This window comes from Acanthaster planci, linkage group LG10, assembly GCF_054643075.1.
Source record: "Acanthaster planci isolate LZ-2023a linkage group LG10, COTS_SCS, whole genome shotgun sequence".
Classification (NCBI taxonomy): Eukaryota; Metazoa; Echinodermata; class Asteroidea; order Valvatida; family Acanthasteridae; genus Acanthaster; species Acanthaster planci.
Genome location: NC_141786.1, coordinates 14,135,776 through 14,156,795, shown reverse-complemented (window position 1 = coordinate 14,156,795; position 21,020 = coordinate 14,135,776). Strand labels below are relative to the sequence as shown.

General features: G+C 37.9%; 1 protein-coding gene across 6 annotated transcripts in view; it reads right to left on the bottom strand.

The window, feature by feature from the left end:
* The window catches only part of LOC110982036 (roundabout homolog 2-like), a 118,442-nt gene that overhangs the window by 83,845 nt on the left and 13,577 nt on the right, over positions 1-21,020 (bottom strand). For 5 of the 6 annotated variants that reach the window (XM_087141860.1, XM_087141858.1, XM_087141855.1 and 2 more), the window contains exon 2: positions 11,850-12,045. In XM_087141860.1, the coding sequence (XP_086997986.1) occupies positions 11,850-11,919 (70 nt within the window). In that variant the 5' untranslated portion in view covers positions 11,920-12,045. Of the gene's footprint in view, positions 1-11,849; positions 12,046-14,579; positions 14,638-21,020 lie in introns of all 6 variants that reach the window. The other variant, XM_087141859.1, reaches the window with a different exon arrangement.

Genomic DNA, 21,020 nt, shown 5'->3' with positions numbered 1-21,020 from the left:
CATGGACCTTAACAAAGAAAGCAAGAATTGTATCATTTACTGGTATGTGCTTGCCATTTCTGTACATTGTCCATGTGAGGCAACCCTTAACCAGTACATGCACATGTATGTATGCATGTGCAACAACTACAAAAATGTATTTTGTTCGTGTTCAATGTCATTGGGTCTCACAACCCTATAATTGACCACATGTAACCACATGAGGGCGCCATACAACAAGCATGGATAGACTTCACACTGACATCACTGCAGTGTATGGTATAGCATATGGATTAACACAATACCATGCACACTATACAGTCCACTAATTCAAGCCCCATTGCAAACAGTGTAAAATCAGCACCGTTCAGGGCCCAATAGCATGCACACCAACGTCCCTGAGATTTCTGAAACACAAATGAAATTCTTGTCTGGTCACTAATCTTTCAATTTCTTTTCAATTTTGTGTGGGTTAACCAATTACATTTTTAATTATTCCCACAAAACAAAATCAACCCCCAAAAAGTGATTTTTCCGAAGTCTGATTGTAGCCATTTTTGAAGTGGCAACCCTCAACTTTCTCAGGCAATCAGGACCATTTTTCAACAGTAGGTTTTAGCCATTCTGCTCTCATATGAAAGCTCAAATACCCAGGGAGTTGATCCAGGCAAGGATTTACACAATCTCACCATCTTGGGGGCCAAACAATCTCCTTTTTCAAAAGATACTGTGGAGCCACTTTTAATGCTAACGAACTGGCCAGAAACTCTCACTTGAATAAGCGGTCAGCACCCACAAGTACCTGTTTATCATTATGCAAACACCAACATCAGTCGGCCCATTGCCAATTGCCTCAAATAAAAAATGAAATTTACAATTATCTCCTGACAAGGTGATGACAAAGAGATGACTTGTAGCATCTCTGTCTTCAATTTGTCATTCACCTACATGTACATGTAATGTTCATTTAACTACCTACATGTGGGGTGTATGTACCTACTGTACCATACACATCTACTAAAACATTCACGATATTCTCTTTAGAACAGTCTTCTCCAGAACAGACTTTTGAATGGTCGTTTGCACAGGGTCAATCCACCTCAAACAGCCCCTCCACAAACCTGAGGCTGTTTATATTTATGGAACTCATTCAAATGAAGGACCTTAATCCCAGATGACACTTGCCCTTAGTCTGACAACTAGAACTAGTCACATTCATACATGTACATGTATATACTGCACATGTACAGTACCAACAGTATCTGTGCAAATAGACAATTTATGCCATGCATTCAGTTCCATTAAGGGCTATTCTTCCGTATTAGAAGCCAGTGCCAGCAAAACATTTAAGCAAGGACATGTTTTATGCATACATAACACTGAGGGATACCGTGCACGATATGGGGCCGATGGATACCCTCCCACATGTCCAATCCCTATACAGACTCTAGACTAGTTACCTAACACATCCCCCTAGAAGTCAATCAAGAATTCCTGAGATTTTGATCAACCAATGACCAACACAAAGGCGGGAGGTTTCTCTCCGCCCCATATCTTGCATCATATGGACTGAGGTGTCCATGTGTACTTTCACATACCAGTGCTTTACCTTTGTTAAAATAAAATCTACATGTAATTCATTTTTTCCAAATCATTCACTTTGTAGAGGCACACGTACCAGCATACAATTGTTGCCAGTTTGGACCACAGGGGTCCAACCAACTGAATAATTGTTTGGGAGTACCATCGTTTGTCTTGACATTTTTTAGGAAATTTTTCAGAAAACCATCTAATTCTATCGTAAGTAACATCTAAAAAAGCTCGGTCTTCCTTAATAGGATTTTCTAAAGAAATAAATAAACGAAGTAAGAAAAACTCAGAGAAATATGATCAAAATCACACCCTGTACATTTTCAATGGCCTTTGCCACCAAGGCCATTTATGCATGTGTGCATAATTATGAATTTATTAGTGGAGAGGTCTACTGATATACATGTACAGTGTACATAAACAGCATAATCCTTCAACAGCAGCCAGTCCTCACTCTACCAGTATGTTGCTTATTGTTCAAACCATCCTCCATGGGGGTGTCATGCTTCAGTGACCAGGCCCAATCTGGATTCATACTGACTGGGATGGAAGGGATAAGCATACCACCCCCCACCGTCTGTAATTTGATGGACACCCAAACCAACATGTTGACTTATTCTACAAATGGACCCCCTTTCAAAAGCACAAACATCTTAAAATAGATCATGACTTCTTGGACTAATGTACAATAAATTGTAAAATTTCCAGTCTTACATGTAAGTTTGCACATACAACGTTATAATACGTGTGAAAAAGTAACTTTGAAATTGAGAAGTAAAGCAGCAATTAACCCTTACACTCCTCAGTCCTCTAACAAGTGAAGGATTGAGGAGTGTTAGGGTTAATTTACATGGACTTCAATCATACCGGTAGATGTACATGAATAAAACTTTATTTCGACTTTAAGAGTTTTGCAAAATCTATATTTTCATAAATGTGTAACCATGTACATGTATACTGACACAGCATACAGTACTTTAGAAATAATTAATGATCCAAATACCGCACGTACAGTAAACTGGTACCGTAGATGTACATGTACACTACCAGTAAATTATATGTACATGTATTTGCTTGGTTCCCTGACATGGCTGGTTTCAACTTCAAGACATGCCATTCCATCTCAATATTTTCCTTATCTTTGAAACAATAGCCTCTGTTCTCCATATTTACAACACCCAAAATGGAACTGTTTTCACAAGATGGAATAATACGTAAGATGCACAGATATAGTCGTAATATTTTTATCATGGCATCACCTCACATATTTCCACCTAGAGGCCTGAACACAACATTAGATATCTGAATTCCAAACTCCTGAAGTAACTTTAGTGAATGTTTAACAAACACCAGTAGTTTCAAGTCTAATGGCAACTTCATGTACCGGTACAGGTGTTGCAATGCATTCTGTTCAGTTTTACCACTTTCTGAAACATGAATATTTGTTCGGCCAATCTACATGATTGCCATATCACTGTGCGTGATTGGTCGATCCTGTAAGAAATCTTCAACTTCACTTCCCTTTTTTACAACAATTTTTCACAAGAATCACAACCATGAATTAGAAAGAAAAGTTGATTGGCTTATGAATGCATTATTAACAAATCAACTGATCCTGCAAAGAGGTAGCATTCACACATGGGTCTGTCTACACTAATAGATACATCTGGGTGACACTCAATACACCACATTTCCAAAGTTTCTGTAAACTTTTGCTATTTTTTTTTTGCTTATATGTCTTCACTGTTTCTGATTATTACCACAGAAAGGTAACGATACATGTAAATAGAGCAGTATTTAAGATGTTACAGAAGCTGAAGATATAGCATTTGTCTTGAGGATATAACATTTGTCACACGGAGAGACACAATGTTTCTATGAAAAACATGAAAATTTAATTCAAAATATGATTGACAATTACCTGCAATGTATTACGTACTCCTTTTAGTTTACTTTTAGAAACTGATAATCTCAGAAAAACAATTCCAGTGACATAACACTGACATTTATTTCATAAATACAAGGTAACATTTGTCACTGGACAGACATCACCTTTGTCAAATGGACAATATAACGTATGCCACGTGGACAGACATATTTTTGGTGTTTGAAGTAGAGAATGAAAACAGAATTGGTCACAAGCTATACTTGTTTGTTTTCAGTTTGAAATCCTTTTTTGTTAAAAAGATTAACCTTCAGCTTAAATGAACACAATGTAAGTTTTTCTCAATGAGTAACGTTTGTTACATGGACAGACAAGACATTTGTCACATATCATAACCTGGGGACAGACAGTGTTCCCACTTTCTTTTCAACTTAACGAACCGACTTTTTCTGATGGACTGTTCATTATTTTATTTAATTTGATTTGTATTTGTAATAAATGTATATGTACTCATAAAACAGGTCTTTTAAGAATTTAACATTTAGCAGGAAAATACTAATGACAAACATTACAAAACAGCAGACAGACATTTGCCATTCCTAAAATCAGATCTTAGTTCTGTTTCTGATAGAAAAAAACACAAAAATATGATGTACAGTGCATGTACATGTACATGTATTAATGTCAAAACTTTTCTCAGGAAGATTTACATACTGGTACTTTTGTTGAAGTTATCTACTCAAGGAATGGCAACATCAGCCAGTTTCACCTTGTCACTTGGTGGAGAGACACTGTGATGTACGTTATTCCTTAATTAGCTCTCCTTAAATTCCTCTTTAATATACATTGTAACCTTGAACAAATAAAAAGTCACAGATCTCGACACATTTCTCAATTTACGCTAAATACAGTACCCATGTTTTAACAGATGAATTGTTTTTCTCTATGATAGTGGTATTTTAGATAACCTGAAAAACATGAGTTGACACAGTTATGTGCATGTCCCACCTGAACCCCTAAAACAAGCTGGACATTTCATCAAAATCCTGATCAGTTTAACAACTACATGTATCAACCAAATCCTATTAGACTGTGTAAACAACAGGTACATCTCTGCAATTATACAACTATCTGTAAAATTTCTGCAGTTCATTTCTTGACTCTCAACAGTGTTTAAGGGAGAGACGATTTAGGTTGTGTGCAAATGTATGCATTTGGAAACACCCATGTACATGTACTGCACAGCCTTTGACATACAAGATTTATTTGCATGTTTACATATAATATTGTGAGAAAAACTTATGGGGTAACCTCTGGCTCCTAAAATAAAAAGTGGGTCCAAGAACATGGTACTATTTCCTGTTACATGTAGGTCTTGCATGCCACAAAAGGTGTTTTAAAACAACGCTGCATGCTTCATCATTGATTCCTAGTGTAATACAAGTGAATTTAGAACTTTTTCTCGTGACGTACCGGTATTAGACATGACCGCCAAACACACTTTAAGAAGTGTACCATGTCCGTGGAGACTTGTGCATTTTCGAATCTGGTTATTTCTATTGACAATTTTATGTACAGAGTAAGCAAAATTTTGAGAGACTTCGGGGTGCACATGTTTCCAAACATACCTGTGTAAATTGAACACTGACAGTCAAAAATCATGTGACTGAAAATTCTCCATAGGCTGATTGTACCCCAAGGGGGAGCATCATTTTCTACATTTACGTGTAAATTCTAAACTGCAGCAGATGACTGACAAGCTACATGTAACATACCGCTACATGTGATTCCCACATGCCTGATCCAGCACAACAAGTGCTGGTACATGTAGCAAAATGGTTTACTGAACAGATTAGGTATTTAAGCAAGATAGATGTCTGAACTGCCTTCATTTAATAGAATGCAAAGGATTTATCATGTACATTTACATGTAAATTCTAATTTCTTTGGACATTATCAATAACTGCATGATTTACACATTGTCGAATGTATTCCTTTGCTATTTTGTCAGAGGTCTCTGTTATAAACCTACATGTATACCACAGTTCCAATACCAAACTCAAAGAATTATCTTAAGTTATGGCACATTTTCAACATTACAAAAATACTGGTACATTGTGCACATTGATAACAGTTACATGTACATGGGCTTTTTATACTGGGAACATCAAAGCAGTGACATCCAGGTGAAAACATGCCATGTTTCACACTGAACAACCTACAACCCAGGGCCAACCCCAAATCACTTCCCAGAGTGACTTAACCCATGTTCAACCAGTGGTAAGAATCTGACACCTACTGGGGTTGACAATGTTGCCCTGGGTTGAAATTCTTGCCCCAGATTGAATATCTTGCCCTGCATTGAAATTCTTGCCCTAGGTTGAAAACGGTACAGAACAACACCAAGTTTGAGCATAGGGTTTTTTTTGTTTTTTGGGGTTTTTTTTGGTTTTGTTTGTCTAGATATGGTAATGCATTTGCACTTTGACAAATATTTTCATTTCAATTCAGGGCACCTGAAACATACCGGTATGTGCATGTTTTTGTGAAGGGGCTCAAAAGTGGTTTCACCAAAAATGATTGTAACTGAAAACTTATACAATTACCAATTTCACTGGATGTGCCAGGATCAAAATACATGTACATGTGGTACAAACAAACTACAGACAAACTAACTCTTCAATGGTTCAGCAAAACAGGGTGAACTGTGGTTACAGCTACCTCTTAGGAAATTCCACTAGCAAACAGCGCATAATTCTTGTTAAATGATGCATGAATGAAAGTGGCCAGTGGGTGGTTGACATTTAGCAGGATCATATGGTATGATAGTCCCAGGACACCAGCAGGTACCTTCACATCCAATTATTTCAACCTCTACATACTGTGTTGTGTCATTATGTTAAGTATACTTTACAGGTATACATGTACACCTACAGAAACAGACAAAAGCATACTTTTTTCACCAGAATCCTTTTCAGAATTACGCACACGTACATGTACCAGTACAATGTACAGATTCATGGCTTGTATCCTGACTCTGCAATGTTGACTGAGAGACCACTAGTATTTATGAACTCTTTTTCTAAATCAGGTAACGGGCATTATAACACAAACACTTGGGACTCAACAAGTTGTGAATGGGAAATATCATTACACCTGTTTTGTCAAACAAACTCTTGGGCTCCTTCTGAGAGAGGAACTTAAAATCAAATAATATTACAAACAACAGCACAGAAGTATCATTTAACCCCATGCAAAGCTGAGAGTGCTGTGCATCCCTGAGGCCCAGGGGGGTGAAACATCATATTCAACATCACAGCAATGATTCTGTTATAAATACATACAAGTACATGTACCTGTCTTAAATTCTTTGCAATATTTCCCTCACCTGAAGGTCTCCAACGTCATCACACTGATGAGTATCTCCCGCACAGAAAGTTTTAGGATGTATGGACTTGGTGTACTGATGTGCATGTACCTACATGTACATGTACATGTACTAGCATCTGTTGTGTTGGCTACATACATGTACATGTACAGTGTACATGAATGTCTAGCTCAAAAGCGATACCTTTGTCTTAAAATTTTTTTGGTAAGTAACTCATACAAAGAAACAAATTCCAAACAAATTTAAATTGACAACGAAATGACAGTGATTTCATCACAGTGCCAGTTCACTACTCCCACTCAAGTTCACTACTCCCACTCAAGTTTACTATTCACTACTCCCACTCGAGTTTACTATTCACTACTCCCACTTGAGTTTACTATTCACTACTCCCACTCGAGTTTACTATTCACTACTCCCACTCGAGTTTACTATTCACTACTTCCACTCAAGTTTACTATTCACTACTCCCACTCAAGTTTACTTTCACTACTCCCACTCAAGTTTACTATTCACTACTCCCACTCAAGTTTACTATTCACTACTCCCATTCAAGTTTACTATTCACTACTCCCACTCAAGTTTACTATTCAATACTCCCACTCAAGTTTACTATTCAATACTCCCACTCAAGTTAACTATTCAATACTCCCACTCAAGTTTACTATTCAATACTCCCATTCAAGTTTACTATTCACTACTCCCACTCAAGTTTACTATTCACTACTCCCACTCAAGTTTACTATTCACTACTCCCACTCAAGTTTACTATTCACTACTCCCACTCAAGTTTACTATTCATTATCATCTGTACAGTAAAAGTAGCAGAGGTACATGTACACGTGTACCAATAGTCTGGTCAGCAGTCTTTGCATCACTGCTGGGACTGAGGGCCAGTTTGTTTCACATGGATCTGGATCTGGATCAGTGATCCTATTGCTGGCTCGCTCCATCCATTAAGCAGATATTGGTGTCAGTAAACCAAGGACAGATGACTGATTGCGATCTGGATCAGCGTGAAACAAACTGCCCTGAAGCATGGGGACTATAGGTACATGTACGGTAATGTGATGTCCTACCACTACAGTGTTTTCCCCCTCCCCAAGCACATGTACATATACACATGTACATACATGTATACTTACTGTACATACCAGTACACGTATACGTGTACATACATGTACATGTACATAAGTACATGTATGTACATGTACATACATGTAGGGTATATACATGTACGGGGATGTCTCTGGAGAGCCACAAAAAGTGGGGCTCTCAGTTCTCAGAACTGGAGATGGTGATAACATGCAAGGTATAAAACCAAATAGTGCATGAAAACAGTTCTGTAAGTTGTAACCATGTAATGATGTACTGAGTAAGCTTGTGTCAAAAAGAAATGTCTTGCTCAACAAAACGTTGGTCTGCATAACACACGTGTACCGGTACATGTACTTTGGTTGTTTCCGAGTGTGGGATAAATGTAACCATAAGACAAGCTTGGTGTTAGCCACACAAACAAATTGGTTACTGAAAACCAACAACAGCCTTAAAATATCCAAAGATAATATTGGGTTTTGGGAGGCTGGCATTAACTTAAACTTCAAGATATACATGTACATTCACTGTCAATCTCCCTAGTCCCGTCAATACGTACATGTACATGTATGTATTGGTATTGTCATATAGAGATTCTACTCAAGTCAGGTTGTATCAGTATTTCTAACAACGTACACGTATGTGTACATATATTTATAAAAATATCGTACATGTACACATAGGCCTATATTATAGCCCTATTTTTGGCTGATTTACCATGAGGGCAGTGACCCATTCCCATTGACTGAACACACCATGACATCACTCAGCAGGCATGTCTCTCAACACCTGTTTGTCACCAGTCAGCCAATACACTGACCACTAAAACGTGATTTATGCCAGAATTCTCACTAGTTTACTGCCACTTCCTTGACAAAGTTATGCAGTCCCCCTTAGGATGTGATCTTACATGTACTGTACATGTGGGCTACCAGTAAAGTACATGTAAGAAGTGATACCATCATGACCATAGAGTACACCAGCACATATGTACCACACTTCGGTACATCATGTACAACTTTCATTTTATACCATAGCATTCAACTCAGGTACATCTATCAATGTTTGTATACATGTCCCAGTTCATGTACATGTATGTACATGTACAGTGTATGGACAGTGGTGTTTAAGTATGTACAGGTACGGTACATGTACCTCCAGCTGTACAGGTACCTGAATAAAGCTCCTTTGGCATTTTTGAAATGAAAATGAAAGCAAGTGAATTGTTTAAAAAAGCACTCTAACATTTACCCATAGTACATGTTATACATGTACACGTACTGGTATGTACAGTGTACAATGTACATGACTACATGTACATGTACATAATAATACAGACAAACCTAAAGGGAGGAATCCATCGATCTACAAAAATACTGGTACATGTACATGTATGATGTACAGCTTACTAATACCTGTACATCATAAAAACATTCACTTCACAAAATTAGATGTAAATGTACATGTATGTACTTTGTAACTCTACATGTACATGTAGATATAACTACTGGATCCTACACATACTGGAATACACACACAGGCCTGCAGTGTCAACCTGCCCAAGTGTGCTATTTTTTTCAAAATACTTCAATGTGGATATTTTATGACTGCATTCCTATACCAGTACAAGTGACACAAACCAAGGAGCATCAATGTGTACATCTATGCTTTTTATTTGGTTGTTTACTCTCTGAGAAGGTGAGTCAGGGGAGGGAAAGGGGTTTTTAATTAAATGTACTTGCCTGTCCTTAGAGAATATTGAGATAATCTTTTTTTTTCATTTTTTTCTTTTCTGGGTTAAATGGACATTCTAGACAGGGTCGGTAGCTTACAAAAGTTTTTTTCTTCTCAGAGCCAAAAAAGAGTAAAACAGCAATGAGAACTATATCATTAACTACAGATGTCCTAACATCAATTAGCAGTATTTTCACTTACATCCTGTGCTGTGTATTTAATCACCTTGTACTATTAAGCCCAGCTTAGTAAGACAGCAAGTCTCTATGCAGTACACATACATGTACACATGTGTAGAATACCAGTACCTCTCATATTGACCCCATGGAGACTGTGCACATTTGTTTTGTAATGAACACCTTCACCCTGTTCAGGCTTGTTGGTGCACTGGGTGTGAGTTACAGAAACACAACACCCTGTGTTTCTCCAGGTTAATTTCATTTGGGCTTAACCCCATCCTTGGATTTCAAATATGCAGACTAAATAAAAGCATTCAGATAATCTTTCCTGGTGTCCATGTTAATCAAAACAAAAACCTGGAATATATTTGATTGGCAGGTAAAAATGATTCACATGCAGTTGCATACAACTAAAACAAACCGAAAGTGACTCCCTTTCAAAATTATCAACATAAAAACAGGCCCAGCTGTGATGACATAAGTAAACGCGCAAAGTGTACATGTATGCCATTTAATAGAAAGAGATCATATTCCTCCATGAGCCATCTTACTTCTAATAAAAATAAACAACGGTACTGCTGGAAATTGGTTCTTCACATATCTTACTGGAAACTGGCCACAATTTTTTTCACACTAACCCTAACAGTCCCCAATCTTTCACTTGTTTGAGGATTGAGGACTGTTACGGTTGATAAATAAAAAGAAACATTCAAAATTTGATATTTTAATGCAATATTTGTTTCTCGGTTCAAAAATGACACTTTTACTCCTCCATTTTTCATCAGGAAGTTGGAAAACATATTCAAATAGGCACACTCAACTGAAATGCTTTTTAAAAGTACATAAACACTGTACTAGAATACATGTATGTACAAAGATGTCTTAGTTTATTATGGACGGCGGACTTACTTCAAAAATTTGTGGGAACACAGTAACAAGTTCTATGGTACCACTGAAACTACACTGTGATAGACACTGTTGGTACATGTATGTGTACACTGTGGATTCAATTATTTGCAACTGGCTTCCCATGGCAAACACACTGTTTGAACAGCTCTTCTGTAATGGGATTTGAATGAGTTGTCAGGAATATCTTTTGTTATACCCTTTCTGGCTATTAATCTTCTCATAAGCTTCCTTATTGGCAAGTACATGTATAACAAATGTTAAGGCTATCTTCTGTAGACTAAACTAGTGTTTTACATGGCAGACTTTCTTTTTGTTTATTCATTTAAAGGTAGTGTACTGGTACATCATTCTGAAACACAGAATATCAAGTAATTTTTGACTAAAAAATTAACATGTGCATCAGTCAAGCTGTGAAATATCTGCACCCAGTAAATACTGTCATTTTCAAGGAAAGGCAAGTTCGGATCATTTTCCAACGACAGTCCTTCACCATACTTCTACATTGTCTTTAATTTTAAAAGTCTTATATTTAAAAGCAAATGTATTAACTAAAATGTACATGCACAACAGTCAACGTAAACATTGAATAAGCTTGAACAAAGAATCATCTTTGTAAAATAATGTCTCAAACCTTAATGTTAAATTTACTCAACCCATGCTGAATGCAACAAGATTATCCATATACATCAAATGATTCTCCGCTCTGGGGTTATAGGGTTACCCACAAAATGCAAAATATCTTCTAGTAGACAAGTCACAGGTTTCAGATTTCTGAAAATGTCCACATCAGCAAATTCAACCCAAACAAATGTTGGGGCTGTTTTGATAATCTCTGCCAAACTGTACTAGTTTGGGCAGGTAATTTGTCAACAGATAGTCCCTTTTCATGTCATAAAGTAGTTCTGTGCATAATTTATTTATTCCATCTACTGTGCTCAATGGATCTTCACAGATATTCAAAGGGATCCAGTGATATCTTAATGAAGTCGAGACTCTTCGCTGGTCTTTTACATGGGGAGGTGTAGCATCCCTAGCGCAATGAAAGGCACTTGGTCTTATCAATAATGCATAAGGATGAATCAGCACTTACCTTGCCCGACTACTAATCCACAATACAATCTCCAGAGTGCCAGCAGCAACACCACTGGCCACAGCTCCATGCTTTACAAGTTTGAACAGACAGTCAGCTGCATATCCCCAATTTGAATGTCCCTCAAGAATACATGTAATGCCAAGATCCTTCTGCAGATAATCAAACAACCTCTACTAGTACTTCAATCGTGAACCTGAAAATAAGACACAAGAAAGACACAGAACAGAATATTCATCACAATATCTAGTATTGGCATGAGGCTGGCTACGCTAGACAGAAATCTTGTCCAACATCTGTTAAATGCATCATACATGCATCTATTAGGGCACAGGGTATATTGCACTCCTAATATACATTTACATGTACAAAAAATGTATGTAATGCATAACTGGTCATTTCTAATTTAGGAAATACTATACAGTACATGTACATGTGCAATGTAGGCATAGTGGGTACTACAGTTAAGTTCATTTTGGAATTTTAAGCTACTCGTTTTAGCTTACAATTCTATGGCCTTTACATTCCTCATACACTTTACATGTATGTATTATGATGAACAAAAATAAGCATTGGGCTAAAATGTTGAGGCATGGATCTGGTTTCTTTTCTGTCTCAGGCTGATCATGAAATTTCATTGGTTGAAGAAAGGGTCATGTGACAAATGCATACCAATACTATGGTGGATGTGCATACATGTGAATGAACATAGATGGATCACTTCCTGGCTTTTGGGAGACATCACAGTGGGACAGTAATGGAACGCCCTCTAATTATCTGGGAAATTCACTCATACTGTACCTCATGTCAGTCCAGAGACCGCATTTCTCATATTCCATATTGTATATTTATTCATTATAAAAGGATTCTGATGACCAGGGCTCGAATTTCTACTTCTGGGGGCACTGCCATTTTGGCATCAAGAAATAGGCCATGTTAAGGGGAACCGTGGCCAATAATGGGCAACAAAGCCAAAACTTCTACAAAGGAGGGCATTGAGGCCAAGGTGTAAAATATTCCACAAAACTAGTAAGGAAACTGGACAAAAATGGTGTTTTATTTACTTGAGCTATCCTACGGTATTTAAATATTTTATAACCCATGACAAAGCATCATGAAAGAACAGGCACATTTTCTGACAAAGGATTTAATTGTAAAAAAATAATTCATAAAAAAGAATTCCAGTGAATTAAACCATAGATTAAACAAAGAAAACATACCGCTATTTTGTTTCTAGTCTGATGCATCTTTTTCGACTACACAGCGCAAGCTTACCAAACTCCCCAGCGCCATAAAGCTGACCCATGCGTCATGTAATAATCAGTTACGTACGTGTAGTTGAGTCTGCTAGGTGCATGCATATGCGATCTGAAACTAAGGGGAAAAAAGACCTAGCTGTAGCTGCGAAGGCCCGTTTTGGACACGGGTGTACAAAACACCATGGACCCCTACACCACAGGCAACAAATGTCCATTCTCAACCCTTTCACAAATATTCAGTGCTACAACTTGGTACACGTAGATTTCCGGTCAAAGCATGAACAATAGATGTTTCTCATCTCTATGAACTACCAACTGTAAACACTGTTTTTGTCTCCTATTTTCACTTAACCTCATGCACGTGACAAAATTTTTGTTGCCGGATACTGGTGAATGTTACATGTACATGTATACAGTACATGTACATCAGTGTTTTCCACGGCCGAAAATTTTGGCAGGGTGGTAGACAAAATTGCGATTGCAAAGCGCAAAGCCCTTACAGCGTGGGAAAAATTTTGGATTCTCGATGCTCTGTGGTGCATTCTGGGGCAATTTCCAGTCCACTTTCGTCTGGCCCCAAATCTGATTGCAATTACAATGTGAACTATTGGGTAGGATATTCTTCAGGAGGAATTTCTTTATCGAAAGATTTGATGACGAAACTATTTTCATTTCCGGAGCATTTTTTGCAGAACCTCATGTTAGTGACTCGAGACATGCTTGAGATGAGCAGAGCATGCGATTTTCTCAATGATCAGTTGACTGTGAAAAGGCACAGTAAAAACAAGCCTCAAAATGCGCCCTTGAATAAAAAAGGACAAAAGAAATATGTTCAGGCAAAGATAAGTTTACAATTTCCAGCTCATGTCAAAAAATGAAGCAACCCCTCCATCGGAGCAAAGCGTGGGGGCCGCTCAGGCATGGCACGTTCCTTCCACTGGCGCTTGCGCACACTCTGCAAAACAATGTTGCACCACGGGTACCAGTCACATGCACTGCGTACATGTACACGCTTGCGCAATACAATGTACGTGTACAGTACTTGTACAAAACATACGCAATGGTTTTTCGGGACACAAGGTTGATAACGGTAGGCAGCCAACGATCACCATTGTCAGTACATCATAAGCGTCATCGGTAAACTCAAACTCAATCCACAAACTGTGGTAAACCTCTTTTTTATTAAAAATCTTGAGAAAGTAGACATTCAGGGAAAAATACACTACTCAAAAAAATAGCAGGGCGGCACAAATTTTAGCGGGGCAGCCCAAAATTTTGGCAGGGCGGTCCGCCCTGCTAAAATAGCCCATGGAGAACACTGGTACATGTACATAGCAATAAATGACAGGCATGGAATGCTAATGGGTCTAATCGGTAGTCAAAACCACATATAGTTGAGTAATTCAGGCACATCGTGTTGAATTACTGTCAAACTTTAAACTCAAGTGTTTCAGACTGTTGAGAGATTCACCTTGCTTTAGTGGGTCTGCAATGCTGCCATAATGCTTGCTGCCTTGATTTGTTAGTTACTACGACATGAAACAAAACATAAGAAAACTTTTGAATTTTAAGCAATTTATCTTACAGCTATTACTTTCAAATGTTGAAGGCTGTAACTAAATACAATTCACAACACTTGAGGAAGTAATGGTTACTGAGTTTTCCCCAAACAGTTTAATGACACCCATATAGTTCATTTTTGCACTATCCCTCTCAAGACTTTCTCCCAGACTTTAATTACTGTTAATACTGTTATGTGCATGTCATGTATACCCTGATCTTTGAATCCAAATACATGTAATTCAAAAATTGCTGTGACACCCTCGGGACTTTTAGGATTGCCTTGATGCCCTTCAAAATGCAAAAAGTCTTAAGTTTGTGGAAATCTCAAGAAAAAAATTCCAGTGCCCTCTTCAATCCAGAGTGCCTATCCTGCAAATTTCATGTATCATACTGTACAGTAAAACACATGTAATGCTGGCTGAGCTGTTATTCCACATTCTTCGCTCCTAAAATAATCCTAAAGAAAGTTCTCATTGATGTTAAAGGACTCAGGGAAGAGATACATATGCATCTGAAAGTAGATTACAGGGGATGGGCCATGCTGGCAAGATTTCTTATAAAACATGCATCAACATATAAAACAAACATACGGTACATGTACATACATGTACATGTACAACAAGAAAACACATCTGCATAATTTCAAAATGCGTGGAAATATGTTAAAAATTACAGTTTTCAAGACCCTATTTCACTCCCTTCTAAGAGCAATAGCTAAGCAACAGCCGTCGGGTACTGATAGTTGTCCGAAGAAATTCCCAAGAATCGTGACATCGTAGGACGGAGTCCTTTATCCAGCGACTGTTTACTGTTAAACAACGACATGTCAACATGTATGTAATGCAGTAGCATTAGCGTGTGCCACCATGTTAGACTCAAGCAATGATAATTCCAGCATTGATGCTTTTTCCAATCATGAAAGCGATCAGTTGTCATGTTCCTCTTATTCCTTTGCCAAAGAAAGAGACATTGAAGGAGCTGATGAGGGACAAGAAATATTGCCTAATCAGTTGGGACCAGAATACACTCAGGAAGAGATTTTGCAACTCAAGGCCGTTGGCCACAGGCATGGCGGCGACAACAAAACACTGGACTTTTTTGGGATTTCTGCCCTGCCGGACGACAACACTGTATACTTAGAGTTCGCCCCAAAGGGCTTGTAAGAAAACCCACATGCATACTCGGGTGAGACTCAAACCCACGACCTCCTGCTTCTAGTGCAGACGGTTTAACCACTCAACCACTGCGCTTGCCGGTGTCGGCTGGCTGGTTCGAGTTAGATGTAGCAGCAGGTACCGTGAACAACTGTTTTAAAGGATGGAAGGATGGCAAGCTTGGTGGTCCCCGGTGCAAATCCATCCTTGGAAAAACAGTGACTGGTAATGATTTTTTTTCTGCACCATTATAAAAATTTGTCTTTCTGAAAAGACATAATTTTCTGCCATTGGCTATTCGATAACTGTATTCACTGATGTTTGATAAATCCTGTTTTAAAGTGAAACATGCACGTACAAGTACATGTATTATTGTCGACAACTGGCAAAACCAGGTGACTCGAAACGGGTTGACATTAGGTTGGGATTTGTCTATAGGGCCTACTGCCTACTGGGAAAGCTAGATTGCCTTCCTTGTCTGTTATCTGTTTTGCCAGTTTGGTAGTTTTGTTGTGTGTTTCAGTGATTTGGGGGGGGGTATTTTTTTGTCCATGGTTATAGGCTACCCTACTTTGTCAAAGTTGGTGTTCGACGCTGACAATTTTTTTCACCGTTTACTGCGAGTCGCTTGCTTGGACCGATCAACTTTCTTGCCGGAACTATGTATTCTGGCCTGGAAAGTCGAGTCCGTCCTATGATGTCACATTTTTGCCAAGATTTGTCTGCTGCCCTCACTGACTGATTTCGATAATTTTTTTGCAAAGAGCCCAGGTGGGGAGACTGAAAAAAGCACACAGAAAATGCCATGTTTTGCTGATTTAATGACAAAAAAGAGGGGTTTATCCAACTTATCGTATATAAGACAGCTGAAAACTATCATATAACGTCAACTTAACCTTACATGGCCCATCCCCTGTACGTTACTCATTATTTAATTATATACATGCACATTGTTAATGCCTGCTTGTTTTTAGAGAAAAAAGACTTGGATGACTCCAACATGTTTTAACCAACATGTCTCAGTTCTTGATTCAAGATCTGACTAGGCATTTGAATCACCTCACTCCCCTAACAAGGAAAAAAAATCACTAAAAAAAAATCCAGGCAATGAACTGAAGTAAGAAGGTTAATTCTCTATTTAACAAAAATGCCGGTAATTTACTTGGTACCACCTAAAAATCATTCTGGCATTGCAGACAAACATGAAAATGTAACAAGTCAGCTTCCTCGGTGACGTATTGCGATGCATGCAATTCACACATATTAGCTGTATAGAATTTCTTCCTGGACTGTGCAAATTTTCAACTTCAGAGACTTTGGAGTCAATCCATCAGATCAGCAGGCTGTGGAAGTGACTCTGATAGAACTAGAATCAGAAATAACAGTAATTCAATTACCTAAAGTGGAGTTATGACTCCCACAAAGTTTGGAATCAATTCCATTAAAATTCTGTTGCAGGAAATCAAACTTACCCAGTCTGGTCTGGTGTTTTATGAGTATGGTCAGATAAATTAAACCCTATGCTTCTGATGACATACATGTACATGTAGGTATTGGTGGCAATGGACAGGGGTACTGGTACATTCTGAACATGGGTACCACAGTACCACATTTGTAATGAAAAGAATAAAAATGAATGATTACATAAGGCAAGTTCTTCATAAAATGGACCAAAATGCAAACTCTGTATGTCATTTTTCAAAATTTCTAAAAGAGTGACTTTGATCATGTAAAGTACAAATTAGCACCTTCAGATTTATAAAAGTGATTATTTGGGGATAATTAGACATACAAAAATGTGTTACATTTGGTGGAAATTTGGTTGGCCACCAGTGCAAATCAAATGGAGTTGAACTCATTTAAAGGAGAATTCAGTATATTTTTCAACTGATGTATTTTGAAGCACCTAAGAAATAATTTTTTTAAAATATAAGACAAGAAAAAAAATGCACAAAATTGACAGAAAATGACAAGAAAGTTTGGCTCTCTTCATTCTCTTACTGTTCATAATCACTCTCACTATACCAGCATATCAGCCAGGTCTTATACCTTTCAACTACCGAAAACAATCTTTAAGTTTGGTTGCATCAAAAATGTATAATGAGTACAATATGTTTGTTGCAAACATCATATCTGACGGAATTTTTACGACATTCGAGAATTTTGACCGGAAAATGCATGATGTTTGAGAATGCGGAAAACGCTGTCACATGTACAGTAGTGCTTGAAAATTCCATACGCAATGGGCATTTTGCCGCTTATTTTGGAGATATCCCTGCTGAAAATTAAATTAACAACTCTGAGCATTAGATTTTCATTGTGAATCATATTTTATGTCTCGGACGTCATTTGAGAAACCTTGGTATGAAGAGAAAAATCCCAGAGCATCACCATTCAGTGAGGGGCTCATGAATATCGAATGAAAACGAGGGCGTACTATCTATCACTATCACCATGAGATACTGACGGAAGCCACAAAATTGCCACGATCGGTATTTTGGACTGCAGTTTTCCAGAACGTACTTGAAGAAAATGTGATCGGTCCTGTAGTAAAAGGATGATGCTTTGGGGGTGCTTTTTTGCACTTTTTTAAAGCTTGTGTTGTACATCAATTTTGATTTTGCAGTCAATTTTTTTTTACAGAATCAAATGACGTTTGCGACTGTGGACTTCGGGACCCAATTATTTGTGAGAGGTATTTTTTAATTTCGCCATCATGGTTTTAATAGTGTAAGTATAATCACCTTATACCACATATAAATCTGTGTAAAAAAAACACAGGGATTATCACTCCCAGGTAACTTTTATTGGCTAGGATTTCAACAGGTTGTTCTTGTCCATCAAAAATGCTGACATTCAAGACTTTAATTCATCAACTCCAATTAAGTTGAAAGATGGGCACGGTCATCACTGTTCCAGATAATAGCAATGACTTCCCTCATTTCATGAGACATTTGGAATTAATTCACAGCTGCTCACTTCAGGAAAATTGAACCCCCAGAGTTGAACATTACCTAATGGTCCATATTTGAAGAACCCACCATAAACAATTTGCAGAGCAGCAGTATAGAATTTTTCCGTGTGTGTTTTTTTCCCTGTGTGTGCGATGCACGGTACATGTACCATGCAGAAGACCAGAAACTAACATGTACCCTGTACCAATATGTTAACTGTACAATGTATCTTGTGAGACTATTGAAAGAGCCTGCACCCTTGGCTCGGGCTATGAATACCATTTCAGTTCAAATGATCTTGTATACATGTACATGTATGTTCAACAAAGATTAACACAGGAGGTCTAGGGTGATGAACTAGCCATTCCTATTACAATTCTAAAGGCATGTACCAGGTACAGTAGGAACACATCAATCATTCCATTACCGAAAATGATTTATCAGTGCATGGGTTACTTGGTTATATTTTTCAATTCAATTTAAGGAAACCAGTTTATGATGGACACTTTCCTTTTCCTAGAAGCAGAGTTTGCACCAAACATATTCTCATGCCAAAGACACTACAAAATTCCATGCACAGAACTCATTAAAAAACTTAAGCTAAATAAATGAAAAAATTATGAGCCTGTGCACAGGTACGGTACTTGATGAAATTATTCAGGCAACAAATATGTCCTTGGCCAGCCTTAAACATGTGTTAAAGACTGGCTCAGGAGAATGGACATAACTCAATAATGCCCTAGTCACAGGCGAGGGCATTATCAGCGTTCAGTCTCCTCAGCCAGTCTTAAACATTAGTCTAAGACTGGCCAAGCAAATAGTTATTCTCATCCATAAATACCTTTTTTAGTCAAAGAGTCAAAAGAAGTCAATATATAAGGGACTTCCAACAATTTTGTTCTAGAATTTTAATTTCATTTTCCCGAACACCCCTATCCATTTTATGGTACTGGTATATTCCTTGTGTAACTGTAAGTAAAGTAGTCAAGAAGAATCTCCTTGTATGACGAGTTCTGCATGCCGCAGCACACACAGACTTTTGACAAACAGGAATGGATTAAACTGTTTCGTATCCAGGTACCAACGTGTTTTCACGCAGCAGGCATTATCAAATCAAAGCAGGCATTATCAAATGTTAATACACGGTCACTTTGTGTGTTGTTGAATAGGGAAACTGTCCAAGGTATAATTTATGAATGCAGGATAAATGTTCTAGAAAGTTATTTGAAACTATTGATTGGAACCTACAATATCAACATCACATGAGATGTGAAATGAACAGGTGGCTAGGGAAAATGCCAAAAGCCACAATCGCACTGGAATAAAAACTGTAGAAAGTTACTACAACTGCTTGTTAACATTCCATCATGGTTATTCTTCCAAGCATTTGCACACAGATTACTTGGACCTGCAGAAAGTCCATGATCTGTAGTGGCATGTTCTTTTAGAATCTCACGAGGGTACAGTCCGGTTGACCTTATAATCTGACATTGGATATGGTCTCAGGAAAGCACACAATTCTTTTTACTACCCATGTTTCAAATGCTCCAAAATTAAGAAGTGACTTACAGACTGATCTCCTCCTATCCATTATGGAAGTTAAGAACCAACTCGGAACATGTCAAAGGAATTGTACTCAGCATCTCGATCTTTCAATCGAGTGGTTCTTATCCCTGCCATCACTGGTCTGAGAGCTGTGAGATACAAGCAGTTCATCCTGCTCCACTGATTAGAAAAGGACTCATTTCCCTGATATTCTTCATCTTCCTGACTGATATTGATGATGTCCTATACGGTAATGACGGTACTGTATGGATGCATGCATAGAAACAACCCACTGACCTACATGTACATGTACTAATGGATTTTATGTGATTACAATGTACCTAAAGTTCTGCATCTATGGCCAATTGACCATCCGCACGGGAATTGACAATATGCTTCTTCTGCAACACATGTACAGATGGCCCAGTCAGTAAAACTTCTGCGGAAGGTACATGTACAATGTAAATCTTACTCCTGATGATTGACACTTGACAATTTTGACAGTTTACTGGCTGTCTACATTAGATTTCATTTTGTCAGTTGACAGTCTCTGTAAGTTTTACCCAAAAAAAGTCCAGTGCAAACACGGCTAAAGACATCAAAGCTGGAAATGACGAAAATGACTTTCCGAGTGACACTACAGTCTGTAAGCTTGAATGTGATTACAATATAAGAGCATTCAGCAAGGATTTGGAG